This window comes from Pongo pygmaeus, chromosome 21, assembly GCF_028885625.2.
Source record: "Pongo pygmaeus isolate AG05252 chromosome 21, NHGRI_mPonPyg2-v2.0_pri, whole genome shotgun sequence".
NCBI lineage: Eukaryota > Metazoa > Chordata > Mammalia > Primates > Hominidae > Pongo > Pongo pygmaeus.
This window is the reverse complement of record NC_072394.2, coordinates 36,670,634-36,688,325: the sequence shown is the minus strand read 5'-3', so window position 1 is coordinate 36,688,325 and position 17,692 is coordinate 36,670,634. Positions and strand designations below refer to the sequence as shown.

At 43.5% G+C, this 17,692-nt stretch overlaps 1 protein-coding gene and 1 pseudogene across 3 annotated transcripts in view; one reads left to right on the top strand and one right to left on the bottom strand.

Moving 5' to 3' along the window:
• The window catches only part of ASIP (agouti signaling protein), a 66,782-nt gene that overhangs the window by 11,553 nt on the left and 37,537 nt on the right, over positions 1-17,692 (bottom strand). Inside the window, exon 1 of one of the 3 annotated variants that reach the window (XM_054467505.2) lies at positions 16,452-16,542. The exons of 1 other annotated variant lie outside the window; for it this stretch is intronic. Coding sequence is in view for 1 of the 2 variants with exons in the window: in XM_054467503.2 (XP_054323478.1) it covers positions 16,070-16,071 (2 nt within the window). In the remaining variant the exon portion in view is untranslated. Of the gene's footprint in view, positions 1-16,069; positions 16,136-16,451; positions 16,543-17,692 lie in introns of those variants that run through there. One more of the 3 variants, XM_054467503.2, reaches the window with a different exon arrangement.
• On the top strand, positions 11,039-11,662 carry LOC129022123 (density-regulated protein-like; annotated as a pseudogene).

The following is a 17,692-nucleotide window of genomic DNA, read 5'->3' as shown; positions in this document are numbered from 1 at the left end:
TGAAACTTATATCATGTTGTCTAGAATTCATAAAGATTCAATACAGTAACATTTGGAATAGAAAAATGAAATATTTGTAAACTAGATAATATTTTAGTTACACAAAATTAAATATATATTTAAAATTTTTATTCTGTATCATTGATCTCTTCCAAAAGCAATATTGTTTTTAATTTTTAGCTTCTGATTGTTGCTAAAAAGACCATTTTTCAAATAACAGCATCTAGCTTTAATGGGTATTAATTAGGAAGGCAAATCAGAAATAAATTCAACCTGGCTGGGCCGGTGGCTCACGCCTATAATCCCAGCACTTTGGGAGGCTGAAGCGAATGGATCACCTGGGGTCAGGAGTTCAAGACCAGCCTGGCCAACATGGCGAAACCCCATTTCTACTAAAAATACAAAAATTAGCCAGGCGGTGGCCTCCTGAGTAGGTGCCTATAAATCCACCTACTCAGGAGGCTGAGGCAGGAGAATCGCCTGAACCCAGGGGTAGAAAGTTGCAGTGAGCTGAGATCGTACCACTTCACTCCAGCCTGGGTGAAAGAGGGAAACTGTCTCAAAAAAAAAAAAAAAAGAGAGAGAGAGAAAGAAGGAAAAAGAAAGAAAGAAATGCAACTTTAAAAAACAAGGAAAGTAAAGGATGGAGATGTGGTGGAATGTTGTGGGAAGTTCTGATTAACAAAAGGCTCTTAGCAGGGAGTGGTGGCACAAGACTGTCTTCCCAGCTACTCGGGTGGCTGAGGTGGGAGAATTACCTGACCCCAGGAAGTTGAGGCTACAGTGAGCCGTGATTGTACCACTGCACTCCAGCCTGGGCAACAGAGTGAGACTCTGTCTCAAAAACAAAAACAAATAAGCTCAATTAAGGCAAGTTACAAGAGGCATGTTATTAATTAGAAGGCGGTATGTGTAGTTATTTTGTGTCTTTGGGGTTTCCTTACCATAAATAATATACTTATGGGCCAAAAACTGTAATGGGAATTTCTGCAAAGAAGTGAGAGTGGCCAGAAAATCTGAGTTAGAAAAAGAGGCCAGGCATGGTGGCTCACACCTATAATCCCAGCACTTTAGGAGGCCACAGGGGGAGGATTCTTTGAGCTTAGGAATGTGAGACTAGCCTGGCAACATAGAGAGACCTCATCTCTACAAAAAATTTTTAAAAAATTAGTCGGGTGTTATAGGGTCCAGCCCTACTGGGTCTGTGGGCTTTTTCTCCTCGTGTGTGGAGACAAGAGATCATAGAAATAAAGACACAAGACAGAGATAGAAGAAAAGACAGCTGGGTCCGGGGGACCACTACCACCAAGGCACAGAGACTGGTAATGGCCCCAAATGCCTGGCTGCGCTGTTATTTATTGGATACAAGACAAGGGGGCAGGGTAAGGAGTGTGAGCCATCTCCAGTGATAGATAAGGTCACGCGAGTCACGTGTCCACCGGACAGGGGGCCCTTCCCTGTTTGGCAGCCGAGGCGGAGAGAGAGAGAGAGGACAGCTTATGCCATTATTTCTTCTATGCATTTCAAAGACTTTAGTACTTTCACTAATTCTGCTACTCCTATCTAGAAGGCGGAGCCAGGTGTACGGGGTGGAACATGAAAGCAGACCAGGAGCGTGACCGCTGAAGCACAGCATCACAGGGAGATAGATGGTCAGGCCTCTGGATGGCTGCAGGTGGGCCTGACTGATGTCAGGCCTTCCACAAGAGGTGGTGGAGCAGAGTCTTCTCTAACTCCCCTGGGGAAAGGGAGACTCCCTTTCTCGGTCTGCTAAGTAACTGGTGCCTTCCCCAGGCACTGATGCTACCACTAGACCAAGGTCCACTAGGTAATGGGTGCCTTCCCAGGTGCTGGCATTACTGCTAGACCAGGAAGCCCTCTAGTGGCCCTGTCCGGGCGTAACAGAGGGCTCTCACTCTTGTCTTCTGGTCACTTTCTCACCGTGTCCCTTCAGCTCCTATCTCTGTATGGCCTGGTTTTTCCTAGGTTATAATTGCAGAACAAAGATTATTATAATATTGGAATAAAGAGTAATGCTACAAACTAATGACTAATGATATTCATATATAATCATATCTATAATCTATTTCTAGTATAACTATTCTTATTCTATATATTTTCTTTATTATACTGGAGCAGCTTGTGCCCTCGGTCTCTTCCCTTGGCACCTGCGTGGCTTGCCACCCACAGGTGTGATAGTACACACCTGTGGTCCCAGCCTCTTGGGAGGGTGAGGTGGGAGGGAGGATTGCTTGAACCTGGGAGGTTGAGGCTGCAGTGAGCTGTGATCATACCAAAAAAGAAAAGAAAGGAAGAAAGAAAAAGGTGGCAGGAGTTTGGGGAAGATTAACTTAGACCCAGGAACAGGATTGAGAACGAGGGGGCTGAATCAACAGTCCAGTTCAATATCACAAATCCAAGGGGAAGTGGGACAGCTCATGACCAGAGGCCAACATCCATGGGACTGGATGTCCATGGAGTGGCCAAAGTCCACAATGATCACTTGCTCTGAACACTTGATAATGTAGGTACAAGCTCACTTCACCATCAGAGCAGCCACAAGCCTAATGTAAACACTAGTCACTACACAATGGGTAGACAGGAGATCTCACCAGGTCAAATCCCCAGCCTAATTCAGGACAAGTGAATCCTAGGGGTTAGTTTAAGACAAACAGACCAACCCCCAGCAAAACAGTTCTCCTGGTAGAACCATACAATTGGACTGAGTCTTGGATTGGTAAAGTCTCAGTGGAGTAAATCTTATTTGGGTATTATAGGGAGAGAGTTAAAGACCAGTATTCCTTACCTCAATTCTGGAGGGATATGTATATTCTAAATGTAATACAAGTCCATAATGTTTAGTTGTATTAGGACTCTTGGGGTCAGATGTTTTTTAGAATTCAGAACTTTGTGAATGTTAGAAAAATAGTATCATCCATATATTATGTTAAACCACATATAAGTGGTCTGGGAGAACCCTATAATGAAAATATTAATGCTTCTATAGCAAAAAGGCATGGATCTTCATAATAGGCAAGATGAATACAGACTATGAATTGATTCACATGAATTCGGGACGGGTTTTGTTGCCAAATGTCTTCAGGTAAGTTCAGATTTTGCTGCCAAATGAGTTGCCAAAGGGGGAACAAAACCTTATACTTTTCAGGGTGTTGGGATTTTGCAATTACAGGTAAAGGTTTGTGGATCTGTACAGACCTTGTTGCTGTTATTACTCATCAGAGAAACACACTCCCTGCTATTAATACAGGATAATAATGCTAGGCCGGGCCCTGTGGCTCACACCTATAATCCCAGCACTTTGGGAGGCTGAGGCAGGTGGATCACCTGAGGTCAGGAGTTTGAGACCAGCCTGACCAACATGGTGAAAGCTCGTCTCTACTAAAAATACAAAAATTAGCTGGGCATGGTGGTGCATGCCTGTAATCCCAACTACTTGGGAGGCTGAGGTAAAAGAATCCCTTGAATCCAGGAGGCAGAGGTTGCAGTGAGCAAAGATTGTGCCACTGCACTCCAGGCTGGTGACAGAGTAAGACTCTGTCTCAAAAAACAAAACGAAACAAAACGAAACAAAAAAACAGGACAATAATGCTGACAGCAATGAGTAGCTGTGTAACTGGGTTTCTCAACTGTCTTTCCGCTCCGCAGTGATGAAGACTGTTATTTGATCTGTGATATCTCTGATGACAGTTCTCCTTTTAAATTCATCGTCTGTATTTAGGACTTGAGTTTCTCTTCAGCATGGTGGATAAAAAGAAGGATCCAGACACACGAGTCAGATCACCTGGATGAACCTGTCATTTAAATGGCTGTGTGACCCTAGGTCTACCTGGGTCTCAGCTTTCTCAGTTTTAAGGGCCCGGCACTCACACCTGTAAGCCCAGCACTTTGGGAGGCTGAGGTGGGTGCATCACTTGAGGCCAGGTGTTTGAGACCAGCCTGGCCAACATGGTGAAACCCCGTCTCTATTAAAAATACAAAAATTAGCCAGGCTTGGTGGTGCATGCCTATAATCCCAGCTACTCAGGAGGCTGAAGCCCAAGAATCGCTTGAACCGGGAGGTGGAGGTTGCCGTGAGCTGAGATTGTGCCATTGCACTCCGGCCTGGGCAACGGAGCAAGACTCTGTCTCTAAAAAATAAATAAATAAATAAAATAAAAATAAGAGTGTAGGGAAAAGAAAGAGAGATCAGGCTGGGCGCAGTGGCTCACGCCTGTAATCCCAGCACTTTGGGAGGCTGAGGCAGGCGGATCATGAGATCAGGAGATCAAGACCATCCTGGCTAACACGGTGAAACCCCGTCTCTACTAAAAATACAAAAAAATTAGCCGGGCGCGGTGGCAGGCACCTGTAGCCCCAGCTACTCGGGAGGCTGAGGCAGGAGAATGGCGTGAACCTGAGAGGCAGAGCTTGCAGTGAGCCACTGCACTCCAGCCTGGGCAACAGAGCGAGACTCCATCTAAAAAAAAAAAAAAGAAAGAGAGATCAGGTTGTTACTGTGTCTATGTAAAAAAGGAAGACATAAGAAACTCCATTTTGATCTGTACTAAGAAAAATTGTTTCTGCTTTGAGATGCTGTTAACCTGTAACTTTAGTCCCAACCCTGTGCTCACAGAAACATGTTCTGCATTGAATCAAAGTTTAATGGATTTAGGGCTGTGCAGGATGTGCCTTGTTAACAATATGTTTGCAGGCAGCATACCTGGTAAAAGTCATTGACATTCTCTATTCTCGATTAACCAGGGACACAATGCACTGGACACAATGTCCACAGGGACCTCTTCCCAAGAAAGCCTGGGTATTGTCCAAGGCAGCTTGAAATATGGCCTCGTGGGAAAGGAAAGACCTTACCATCCCCCAACCCGATACCCATAAAGGGTCTGTGCTGAGGGGGAGTAGTGAAAGAGGGAGCCCTCTATGCAGTTGAGATAAGAGGAAGGCATTTGTCTCCTGCTCCTCCCTGGGAATGGAATGTCTCAGTGTACAGCTGACCAATCCCATTCATTCTATTCTAAGACAGGAGAAAACCACCCAGTGGCTAGATGCAAGATATACTGACAACAATACTGCTCTGTTACTCTTTGCTACCCTGAGATGTTTGGGTAAAGAAAAACATAAATCTAGCCTACATGCACATCCAGGCACAATACCTTTCCTTGAACTTACTCATGATACTGATTCCTTTGCTCACATGTTTCCCTGCCGACCTTCTCCCCACCTGTTGCCCTGCTACACTCCCCTCACTAAAATAGTAAAAATAATAATCAATAAATACTGAGGGAACTCAGAGACCGGTGCTGGTGCGGGTCCTCTGTATACTGAGTGCCGGTCCCCTGGGCCCACTGTTCTTTCTCTATACTTTGTCTCTGTATCTTATTTCTTTTCTCAGTCTCTCATCCCACCTGACGAGAAATACCCGCAGGTGTGGAGGGGCAGGCCCCCTTCATAAGAGGATAGGACTATATGACTTAGTATAGAGTCTGAGGCACAGAGTGGAAACTTGACAAAAATGTGTTAAATGAATGAAAGAATCTACCTTCTATCCTTAAATTCTATGAATCCTGTCTTAGTCTATTTAGGTGACTATAACAAAATATCATAGACTGGGTGGTTTCTAAACAATGGAAATTTATTTCTCACGGTTCTGGAGGCTGGGAAGTCCAAGATCAAGGTGGAGGCAGATTCAATATCTAGCGAGGGCCTATTTCTTCATAGACAGCCATCATCTCTCTAATCTCGCAAGGTGGAAGGGGTTTCCCTTGGGCCTCTTTTGTAAAGGCACTAGTCTCATTCATGAGGGCTCTGCCACCATAACCTAGTCACCTCCAAAAGGCCCCACCTCCTTACATTATCACCTTGGCAGTGAGGATTTCAACATCTGAATCGGAGAGGGCATAAACATTCAGAACATAGCAAATTCCTCATTTCCGATTCTTGCCTCCCCGTCATTGTGCCATTGGGCAGCTTAAATAGTTACACAGAGAAGGCTGGGTGCGGTGGCTCACGCCTGTAATCCCAGCACTTTGGGAGGCCGAGGCAGGTGGATCACGAGGTCAGGAGATTGAGACCATCCTGGCTAACATGGTGAAACCCCATCTCTACAAAAAAAATAAGCCGGGCGTGGTGGTGGGCGCCTGTAGTCCCAGCTACCTGGGAGGCTGAGGCGGAAGAATGGTGTGAACCTGGGAGGTGGAGGTTGCAGTGAGCTCACATCACGCCACTACACTCCAGCCTGGGCAACACAGTGAGACTCTGTCTCAAAAAAAAAAAAAGTTACACAGAGAAAGATTTATAAGGGTCACTTATTATGCTTCCTTAAGAGCTGAAGAATTTACAAATGCATAAGTGTGGTTGAATCTGACTAAGTTGTGGAAAAGAGGGCATGGAAAGTCATAGAAAGTTTGTACAAGCTCACTGTAATTGTATTAATAGCAGTGAGTGTGTTCCTCATGAGTAGTAACAGCAATGAGGGTTTGTACAGGTCCAGTGCAGTTGGTTGATGTAACCCAGGAGTCTTGCTGACGTGTGTGCACACATGTATGCTAATGTGTAAGAGCTCTGCTTGAGGGAATATAGGAGACAACAGTGTCGAGATCATCCCTGAGTAGGGTACACTCAGCGTCCTGAGTGTGCACTGAGGGCATCCCCTTAGCGACAGCACTGGGGATAGTGTTGTATCTTACTCCGTCAGGGATAAGGCCTTGTTCCCCACAGCAAAGGAAAGGACTACAGTCTCCCAGTCATGTGGCATGGCTAAGTACCTACTGGGACAGAGGTGTAGTGAGAGATGAGAACAGAAGAAGAGGCAAAGGCACCTCCACCTCCCGGGTTCAAACGATTCTTCCATCTCAGCCTCCTGAGTAGCTGGGATTACAGGCATGCACCACTACGCCCGGCTAATTTTGTACTTTTAGTAGAGATCGGGTTTCACCATGTTGACCAGGCTGGTCTCAAACTCCTGATCTCAGGTGATCCGCCCGCCTCAGCCTCCCAAAGTGCTGTGATTACAGGCGTGAGCCACCGCGCTCGGCCTTTTTAATTTTTTTGAGATGTGGTCTCACTGTGTTGCCCAGGCTGGCCTGAAACTCCTGGCCTTAGGTGATCCTCCTGCCTCAGCCACTCAAGTAGCTGGGACTATAGGGGCACCACTGCACCTGGCTCCCCTTTTAATTTTTATTTTAGCATTGTTTTAGTATTTTTTGTTTGTTTGTTTAAGCAGTCTTCTTGAAGACAGTGAACAGTGTCAGCTGCTGACCATATTAGGTGTTCATGAGGCACAACTCTGACAGCCTGCCCTGGGCTTTGCTAGTGTCACTAGTCAAGGCAGCCAGAGTGTCTGGGTAGCCAGCAAGCTGGCATTGGACGGGAGGTGTCTGGGCTCAGTTAGTCATAATAGTGGCTTCCACCAGCCCTGCCAAGCACCAATGGCCAGAGACCTGGGGGTTCTGGGTGAAGCTCATCCCTGTGAAGGACAGTGAACACACATCAAGAAGTATCAGCTAGGCCCCAGCATGGAGGAGCAGCTGCAGACTTCAGCAGACTCATTCAGGTTAGTTAAGATGAAGGCAGGCTTTCCTTTGATCAGGCTTTTGGAACAAAGCATATACTTGGAAAGAAAGGGAAATGATAGAGCAAAAGAGAATTCTTGACCTCGAAATTGTCTGTGAGACACTGTGCATATGTGATTTTTCAGGGGAGAGGGTCCATAGCTTTCTCTGGGTCCATAATGGGTTCTCTGGCCCTGAAAAACTGAATGAAGTTACTTTATGTTCTGTATATGTGAATAACGGATGCCCTACCTTTAAATGGCTTTCGGTGCTTCAGGGAAGAGAGACAAGTAACTAACAAAAGGAGGAGGGGGAGGTGCTAGAGTTGAGGCACAATTTGCCCGGCCCTGTGAAAAATGAAATGTAGGACCCCTTGTTAAAAAATTAAGAGATGGTGACAGGAGAGCATTAAACCAAGCCATTGGCCCCTTAAGCACGAGGCCCGGTGCAGCTACACGAGCTGCATGCTCATGAAGCCAACTGTGGTTACAAGATTGAGAAAGTTGACACTGATCATATGACACAGTGGTTATGAAGAAGTTTGCGGATTAGGGCAAACATTACATTACACTCAGTAAAGTTTCAGCAGTAAGTCATATAATAATGAGACTGCTTATAGACATCACCTTCAGCCGTCTAACCAAGACTCTGGGCATCAGATATCTCAGTGGAGGCAAGGAGATAGGGGATTGGGGGCGGGGGTGGGAATGGGTTTGGGGAGTCAAAGAATGAACCAGCATGTAAAAACCTGGGTTCTGGTCCCAGCCCTGCCACTAGCTCCCTGTGTGACTTCTGGCAAGTTACTTTCTCTCTATGGATAACTTTTTCTTCATCTGTATGAGAAAACATTTGAATTATTAGATTTTTTTTTTTGAGACAGGGTCTCACTCTGTCACCCAGGCTGGAGTGCAGTGGTGCCACCTCAGCTCATTGTAACCTCTGCCTTCAGGGTTCAAGCAATTCTCCCACCTCAGCCTCCCTAGTAGCTGGGACTACAGGCATGTGCCACCACACCTGGCTAATTTTTTTTTTTTTTTTTTGCATTTTTGGTAGAGATGGGGTTTTACCATGTTGCCCAGGCTGATGAATTATTAGATTTTTAAGTTCTCTTCTAACGTTGACTTGCTGTTATTCCAAATGAGTGGCATCCCCTTCAGAGAGGCTACAACATATTCTGTTGAATATTTCTTTCTTTCTGTTTTTATAGATGGGGCCTTGCTCTGTCACCCAGGCTGGAAGGCAATGGCAAGATCATAGCTCACTGCAGCCTTGACCTCCTGGGCTAAAGCAATCCTCCCACCTCAGCCTCCCAAGCAGCTGAGACTACAGGTGTGAGCCGCCACGCCAGGCCAATTATTTTTTTAGTAGAGGTGAGGTCTCACAATGTTGCCCAGGCTGGTCTTGAACTTCTGGGCTCAAGAGACACTCCCTCCTCGGCCTCCCAAAGTGCTGGAATTACAAGCGTGAGCCATCGTGCCTGATTTGAATATTTCTTTTATGGTGAGGATTTGCCCTCTGAGAATAAATCTGACTTCTGAAAATAGACAATGATTTCCAGCTAACTCTGGTAAGAATAATAATGTTTTTGACTGAAAATGAGCTGTGGCCTAAGTAATGGGATTTCTATAACTTAAAAGTGATTTTAGTTTTTAGCTAATATAACCGGAATTGAGACAGTCAGTAGAATGTTTTTCCCCAAAGTTGTAATATTGAGATGTCATAAGTTCATTCTAATGCTGCAAGTAGCTTAAAATATCTTTGAATTCTAGACATGCCTTCAGAGGCAATTTTTTTTTTTTTTAGACGGAGTCTTGCTCTGTCACCAGGCTGGAGTGCAGTGGCGCGATCTCGGCTCACTGTAACCTTCACCTCCCGGGTTCAAGCTATTCTTCTGCCTCAGCCTCCTGAGTAGCTGGGATTACAGGCGCCCATCACCATGCCAGGCTAATTTTTCTATTTTTAGTAGCGACAGGGTTTCACCATGTTGGCCAGGCTGGTCTCGAACTCTTGATCTCAGGCGATCTGCCCTCCTTGGCCTTCCAAAGTGCTGGGATTACAGGCATGTGCCACTGTGCCCGGCCTTCAGGGGCAATTTAAAAGTCATACAAGACAGGGCACCATGGCTCATGCCTGTAATCCCAGCACTTTGGCAGGTGGAGTCAGGAAGATTGCTTGAGACCAGGAGTTTGAGACCAGCCTGGGCAACATGGCAAGACCTCATCTCCACAAAAATTTAAAAAATTAGCTGGGCATGGTAGTGCATGCCTATAGTTTCAGCTATCTTGGGAGGCTGAGGCAGGAGGATCACTTGAGCCTAGGAGATCAAGGCTGCAGTGAGCTGTGTTTGTGCCACTGCATTCCAGTCTGGGGAACAGAGTGAGACCATGTCTCAAAAAAGAAGTCATATAAGAAAAAGCATCGGCAGGGTGCAGTGACTCATGGCTGTAGTCCCAGCACTTTGGGAGGCTGAGGTGGGTGGATCACGAGGTCAGGAGTTAAAGACAGCCTGGCAAACATGGTGAAACCCCGTCGCTACTAAAAATACAAAAATTAGCTGGGTGTGGTGGCATGTGCTTGTAATCCCAGCTACTCGGGAGGCTGAGGCAGGAGAATCGCTTGAACCCGGGAGGCGGAGGTTGCAGTGAGCCGAGATCACACCATTGCACTCCAGCCTGGGCAACAGAAGGAGACTCTGTCTCAAAAAAAAAAAAAAAAGCATCATATAATGTAATAATCATAGCTTTCATAATAAGATGGAAACCTGTTTCAATTGAGGACCATGTGAGGTAAATATCAATTTAAATCAGTCTTTTCTAAAAACAGCTATTTAGGAGAGAGGCATATACAATGTTAAACACAGTGGGCTACATTGGCTCATGCCTGTAGTCCCAGGTACTTGAGAGCATGAGGCAGGTGGATCACCTAAGCCTGGGAGGTTGAGGCTCTGGTGAGCCATGATCATGCCACTGCACTCCAGCCTGGGTGATAGAGTGAGACCCTGTCTAAAAAAAAAAAAAAAAAAAAAAAAGAACCAACAACAACGACAACTAAAACAAAAAAAACTAAAAACATAAAATGTTAAACTCACTAGATTTTTAAATTAAAGACAGGAGTATAAAACAGGCAGAAAAGGAAAGGAGAGAGGAGAAAAGTACAGAGGAAAAGAAATAAACAGAAAAGTTGTGGGAATTGGAGTTAATCAGTAAAGGGAGCTTCAAGTTTATCTGCAATTGTAAAAAATATAAAAGATGAAGGCCCAGTGCAAGGGCTCATGCCTGTAATCCCAGCACTTTGGGAGGCTGAGGTGGGCAGATCACTTGAGGTCAGGAATTCAAGACCAGCCTGGGCAACATGGCGAAACCCCATCTCTACCAAAAATACAAAAAATTAGTCAGGCATGCTGGCATGTGCCTGTGGTCCTAGGAGGCTGAGGTGGGAGGATTGCTTGAGTCCAGAGGCAGAGGTCGCAGTGAGCTGAGATTTCTGAATCCAGTGGGGCTGATTGCAAAGGAGACCCAAGGAACAGTGCCAAGTTAGATGCCAATTACCCACTTCGAGTCCTTTATTGTGGAGTTTGTTCATTACCCACAGAGTACTCTGAATATATGCCTGATGTTGCTCATTGTAGACAATGGTTAGAGAAGAATTTTCTAAATGAACTTGCAAAATTTACTGTAGAAAATTCACCCAAACAAGAAGCTGGAATTAGTGAGGGTCAAGGAACAGTAGAGGAAGAAGAGGAGAAGAAAAAACAGAAGAGAGGTGGAAGAGGCCAAATAAAAAAAATAAGAAGACCATACCACAAAAGGTTACTATGGCCAAAATTCCTAGAGCAAAGAAGAAATATGTGACAAGAGTGTGTGGCCTTGCAACTTTTGAAATTGATCTTAAAGAAGCACAAAGATTTTTGTTCAAAAATTCTTCTGTGCTGCCTCAGTAATGGGGAGGATGAAATTATTTGGGGAGACTTTACAGATGACATAACTGATGTCATTTGGAAAAAATGGCCAGAAGTAGATGATGACAGCATCGAAGATCTTGGAGAAGAAGTGAATTTGAAAATTTGTCTGTATTTAATGGCCCGAACTGAGAGTTGATATGGCCAAAGGGAGAGAGGCCTTTATATATGCATATATATATTTACTGTAGAATTTATATATATTCTACAGTAAAACTGTAGACTGCCCTCGTCCTTGGCATTTTCACTGTTCTGTACAAGGCTGCTTGTTTTTTTAATTGCCAAAGTCAAATAAACAGGGAGACTGTCATGCTCATGCATGAATAGGATTTAGTAAAATAAAAAATTTTGGTCATTTGCTGGGCGCGGTGGCTCACACCTGTAATCCCAGCACTTTGGGAGGCCAAGGTGGGTGGATCATGAGGTCAGGAGTTCGAGACCAGCCTGGCCAATATGGTGAAACCCCGTCTCTACTAAAAAAAATACAAAATTTAGCCAGGCATGGTGGCGTGCAACTGTAGTCCCAGCTACTCAGGAGGCTGAGGCATGAGAATCGCTGGAACCCGGGAGGCAGAGGTTGCAGTGAGCCGAGATCTGCTGCTGCACTCCAGCCTGGGTGACAGAGTGAGACTCTGTCTAAAAAAATAAAATAAAATTTCATTATTTGGTACTGACTTTCTCTTTGTCTCTCTCTCTCTTTTTTTTTTTTTTTTTTTTTGAGACAGAGTCTCGCACTGTCACCCGGGCTGGAGTGCAATGGCGTGATCTCAGCTCACTGCCACCTCCGCCTCCCGGGTTCAAGCGACTCTCCTGCCTCAGTCTCCTGAGTAGCTGGGATTACAGTGCCCACCACCACACCCAGCTAATTTTTGTATTTTTAGTAGCGATGGGGTTTCACCATGTTTGCCAGACTGGTCTCGAACTCCTGACCTCGTGATTTGCCCACCTTGGCCTCCCAAAGTGCTGGGATTACAGGCATGAGCCACTGTGCCCGGCCTGACTTTCTCTTTCTCTCTTTTTAACTTTATTTTTTGAAAAACCCGGTAGACTTTTTATGTGGAGCATTTTTGTTGATTATTTTACTGATCTAAAGCTGAGTGATTTTTAAAAATAATTTGAATTTGGCTTCTTAACCAGTAATACGTCTCTTTGCTTCATTGATGTGACAGTTTTGAGATGGGTGTGAATCTAATAAATCTGTGGTTGAATTTGCTCTGTTGTTACAAAGTCCACCCTTTGGGCACAATAACATACTGCTGGTAGGAGTTGTTCGAGCTATTCTGGATTATTTGGTAAAGTATACTAAAAGCCTTAAAACCATGAATGTGCACTGTTTGAACCAGTAAGCCACTTCTTTGACATTAGAAGACATTAGAAGAAATAACCAGCCTTGCGTAAAACTTATGGATGAAAGTATTCATCGCAATATTATTTATAATGAAAAATTGCAAATGTTATAAATGAACAATTGGAAAATGGTTAAACAAGTGATGGCACATTGTGTGGTAGAATATTATGCATATGTTTAAGGAATCATATTTTCTAAGATTACTTGGAAACACGTTTGGTAATGTCAAAGGCGGGCACCTCAGATACATTTTAGACATTAATCATCATCATTGTTCTGAGTGGAAGGCCATTCAGAGAGGCTAGAGGTTCTTATTCTGGCTATAAATTATGTGAGTAAAATTCTGCTAACCAATTAAAAATACTGTACACCCATGCTCAATATATAGTCCTGGAAATAGCAATTGAAACATGTCTTCTCACAAGAGAAAATGACAGTTTTAGTGATGCTTTAGATGAATTTAAACTTTAAATCAGATGCTGCAAATTGGAAGGAAGACTTGTGGTGTTTGTTCTAAATTGCTGCGGACACTTCTAAGAAACTTAGAGCCCACAAAACCATTGTTTATTGTCATGCAAATTACAATCTTGAATGCGAGTTTTTTTGTTTGTTTGTTTGTTTGTATTTGAGACGGAGTCTCGCTCTGTCGCCCAGGCTGGAGTGCAGTGGCGCAATCTCCGCTCACTGCAAGCTCCGCCTCCTGGGTTCACGCCATTCTCCTGCCTCAGCCTCCAGAGTAGCTGGGACTACAGGCGCCCGCCACCACACCTGGTTAATTTTTTTGTATTTTTAGTAGAGACGGGGTTTCATCGTGTTAGCCAGGATGGTCTCGATCTCCTGACTTCATGATCCACCCACCTCGGCCTTCCAAAGTGCTGGGATTACAGGCGTGAGCCACCGTGCCCGGCAAGAGAGTTTAAAAAAAAAAAAATAGTATTAGAAAAACGTAAAGTATTAGAAAGATGTAAAATTAAAAAATGAAATTCTGCATTAACTGTGAATTTTACTAAATAGAATTACTAGTGAAGCAAATTTATGCATCGAGACTATCTGGTATGTGTTACATATGTATTCTGTTGGTGCTGGCAGATGTCTGTGTGCCTATATCAACATGTGCTCCACATTTCTTAGGAAATGCAGTTTCAATCCATAGATAGCCAGCAGTGGATGTTACTCCAGGAAAATGCAGGATTAAAATTGTCCTTGTGTAAAAAAAAAAAATTTTTCAGAATAATTTCTTCTAAACAACACTAAAATTATTTGATCTCTTGGGCTGTATCTACATACACATACCGATTTCACTGTTGTGACAGAATTGGCTAATCTAATTGTTATGCCTAACAGATGCCAAATTGAATAATATTTTAATGGGTGGTTTGAATCTTCTGTAGACAGCCTGCTTCAGAACTCTTCTTTGAGACCAAGAACCATATGGGAGGCCCAGACTGCCTGAGGGGCCCTGAGTTAGAATTTGAGAGAAGACTTGAGGCTGTGTCCCTTCTCAAGGGACAAAAGGACAAGACTCCTTCAGGAAGCTGTTTGTCAGTGTGAAATCTGTCTCCCTGTTCCACTGAAACAGGGGTCAGAGTCCAGGCTTCCCAGATGTTCATTCCCACAGTGTACAAGGAATACAATGCCGATAGGTGATGCTAAATGATTGTTTTAGATCTCCTGACATCATTCCCTTTAGGCTGTTTTATCTATCATTACTCAACAAAGACCTTAGTGGGTACAATATTGATTTTGTTTATGCTCTCCAGAAATCACTCCTCTGCCTTTTCTCCTTCTCAGTAATCATGTCTTTTGATTTCTGAATTCCTTTACCTGGGGTGCATTCTGCACAAGCACTCATTAAGCACAGCTGAAGCTGAGCTAATAGTCTGTGACAGCTCTCAACAACTTTACAGCAGAAGGAGGGAAGAGGCTTTGATGTGAGATGAAATTTTCTGCAGAAGAGGATTAAGTCAGAACCAAGGAGATATAGCTGAGCAAATCTTAAGAATATGTATGCATTAGTTCTATTTGGAGAAAGTAGAAAAGGTTTTGAGACAGACATTTATGAAAGTGTTTTTTGTTTTGTTTTGTTTTGTTGTTTGTTTGTTTTTTGAGTGGGTCCCAGTAAGGCATCCAAAATAACCAAAGAAAACCCAAAATGACTGGCTGGGTGCTGTGGCTCATGCCTGTAATCCCAGCACTTTGGGAGGCTGAGGTGGGCAGATCACCTGAGGCCAGGAGTTTGAGACTAGCCTGGCCAACAGAGTGGAACCCTTTCTCTACTAAAAATACAAAAATTAGCCAGGCATGGTGGTGTGTGCCTGTTGTCCCAGCTACTCAGGAGCCTGAGGTGGGAGAATCGTTTGAACTCAGGAGGCAGAGGTTGCAGTGAGCCAAGATGATGCCATTGCACTCCAGCCTGGATGACAGTGAGACTCCGTCTCAAAAAAAATAAAAAATAAAAATAAAATAAAATAAAATAATATAAAATAAAAATTTTAAAAAGGAAACCAAAAATGACTTCAATATGCCATTCCATTTAGCCTCTTTAATCTCCTCCAATGGAAACAGCAGAACAAAATGTTCCATATCACTGAAGCAGAGCGAACTCACCCACAATTGAAAACATTAACCTGAGCTGCTTTTAATGGGCATTAAAATATGTGAATATGGATATCCATTCAGAAAAGTCAAACATTTACAAAGGAAAAGGAGAGTCTGAAATAAACGGAATTTTGGTCATCTGTTTCATCTCTAATAAATATGAAATGAACAAATGCTACACGTGCTGACTGATCCCTAAATCCTAAATTCTGCTCTGTAAGAGTTATTCGAAATCTGAAACTACAAGCAACTTTCCGAAGACATTTAAAGAAGCATTAAAGTGTGACTTTGGGATCAGGGTTGATATTTAGGAGTACTTCTTTCTTAGATATACATATAGATATATTTATTTATTCATTTACTGCTAGGCAATGGAAAAGGCACAGAGTAAAGAGAAAGAAGAAGCCACTAGTTAGCAAAAGATCAACTGCTTTCTTCACACTGAACTCCTCTTAACTACTCTGACCCGCAAAAGTGAATAAAAAAAATCTGTTTAACTTTCCAAGAAAGGAGAGATAACTGTTAAGTCATTTAAACTTTCCAAAGTAGCAGCAGCTTCACTCATTCTGGAAGCAGATTAAAGTTGCCATCTAAACTCACATGCTTTCCCGCAAAGAGCCCAGCCAAGGAACTTCCTTTTTCACCTTGCAGCTGTGGAGATTTGCTGCTTGCTCATCTATAACTTCAAAGACAAGAACAAGAAAACAACCAATCATACTACAAAATTATTTCAAACTTCACCACATCTCACAGGCAGGAAGGTTCTTTCAGACCCACGGTGAAAAGAGGAAATGTTTCATCAGCTGAAAGGCAGCTGTAAGCAGACCAAGAGAGGTTTTACAAAAGAAGCAAAAGTAAAGGGTATCCTTTATTTTACCGATGGGCTCTCTAGCAACCCAGTTCATATAAAACTTAAACTTAGAGAAGAAAATAGAATCTCTATAGGCGGCAGAAGAAAAGAAAATTGTTTCCTCCTACTTACGGTGCAAATGACTGTGCTTCTATTAGCCCCTCTAACGGTAGCCAGAGCAGAGGGTCTTTCCTGTCCTTGGATAGCAGAGGCAAGGCGTGTTGCTGTGAGAGTTTTTAAAGATCCCAGGATCTCCCAGAGCTGGCTTCCCCACCTCATCTCTTTGCTTTCAGCCAAGCAAACGTCATGCCTTCATACTCATTCTGGTTGCCAGAAGTCTTGTGGTCTGTTCTTCCCATATTTCTCCCAATTTTTTAGAATTGGAATTGATGTTGACATTGAGATTACAAGGGATTGGAAGGGAAGTGGTTGCATTAAGGATACTCCATGGGCAGAGTTTAATGAGAATTTAATTCAGAATGGATCCTAAGAGACGGAATAAAACAGTCTAATTGAGTTAACCTAGAAAAACAAGTCCTGCCAAAGAAGGGTCTCATTCAGCTTCTTTCAGAAATTCTGGGTGAGTTAAGGAGTAGTTGGTGGAGAAGCTAAACTCTTCATGGGCGATTGCTGAGGCCCAGCCCACCTTATTAGTAAAATCTCTTTCGGGCCTTTTTTTGCAGGAATATTGGTCTCATGATTTTCAGATTTCAGTCGAAGGGCTGTACTTACGCAGACTCAAAAACTATGACGCTGCAGTTCTTTTCTTCCCTTAGTTGGTTTTTCCTTGGATCAACTAGAATTTACAAGGTTATGTGAAAGCTGATCACACAAACTGGGTCACTCTCATCATACCCAACTAAATCAGAGTCTAGGGACCAGGAGGGAAGAAGCACTCGGGGCACAGCACCTGCTCCATGAATTAAATTTTTCACAAGCCTAGCTGCTAAAATGGCCTGCTGTAACCCCAAGACTAGTTTAGTAGCTGCTGAAATATGACTTTAAGAATAGTTTTGCCTACCACCATCACTCACCAATCAGACTTTGCAAGCTCCCAAATGCTTCTTTTTTTTTTCTTTTTTTCCCCTTCTTTCCAAATGCTTCTTTAGTGCCAATGAGCGTTCTTTCAAAACAGTATAGAACATTTCTCTAATAAAACTCCCAACCTTCTTTCTGTTCCTCAGACACACTGAAGACCACCTGGTTAGTGTGTATGCCTCAAACTGCAGTCCTTGCTTCCAAAATAGAATGCTTTAAAGTTAGAGATTCATCGCTATGTTTTATTTTGACTTCAACAGTCACAATGTATTGCTTCCTGGATAATGTGGAGCTTAGAGGCTCTGCAGAAGAAAGTAGGTTAATATGGGGCCCTG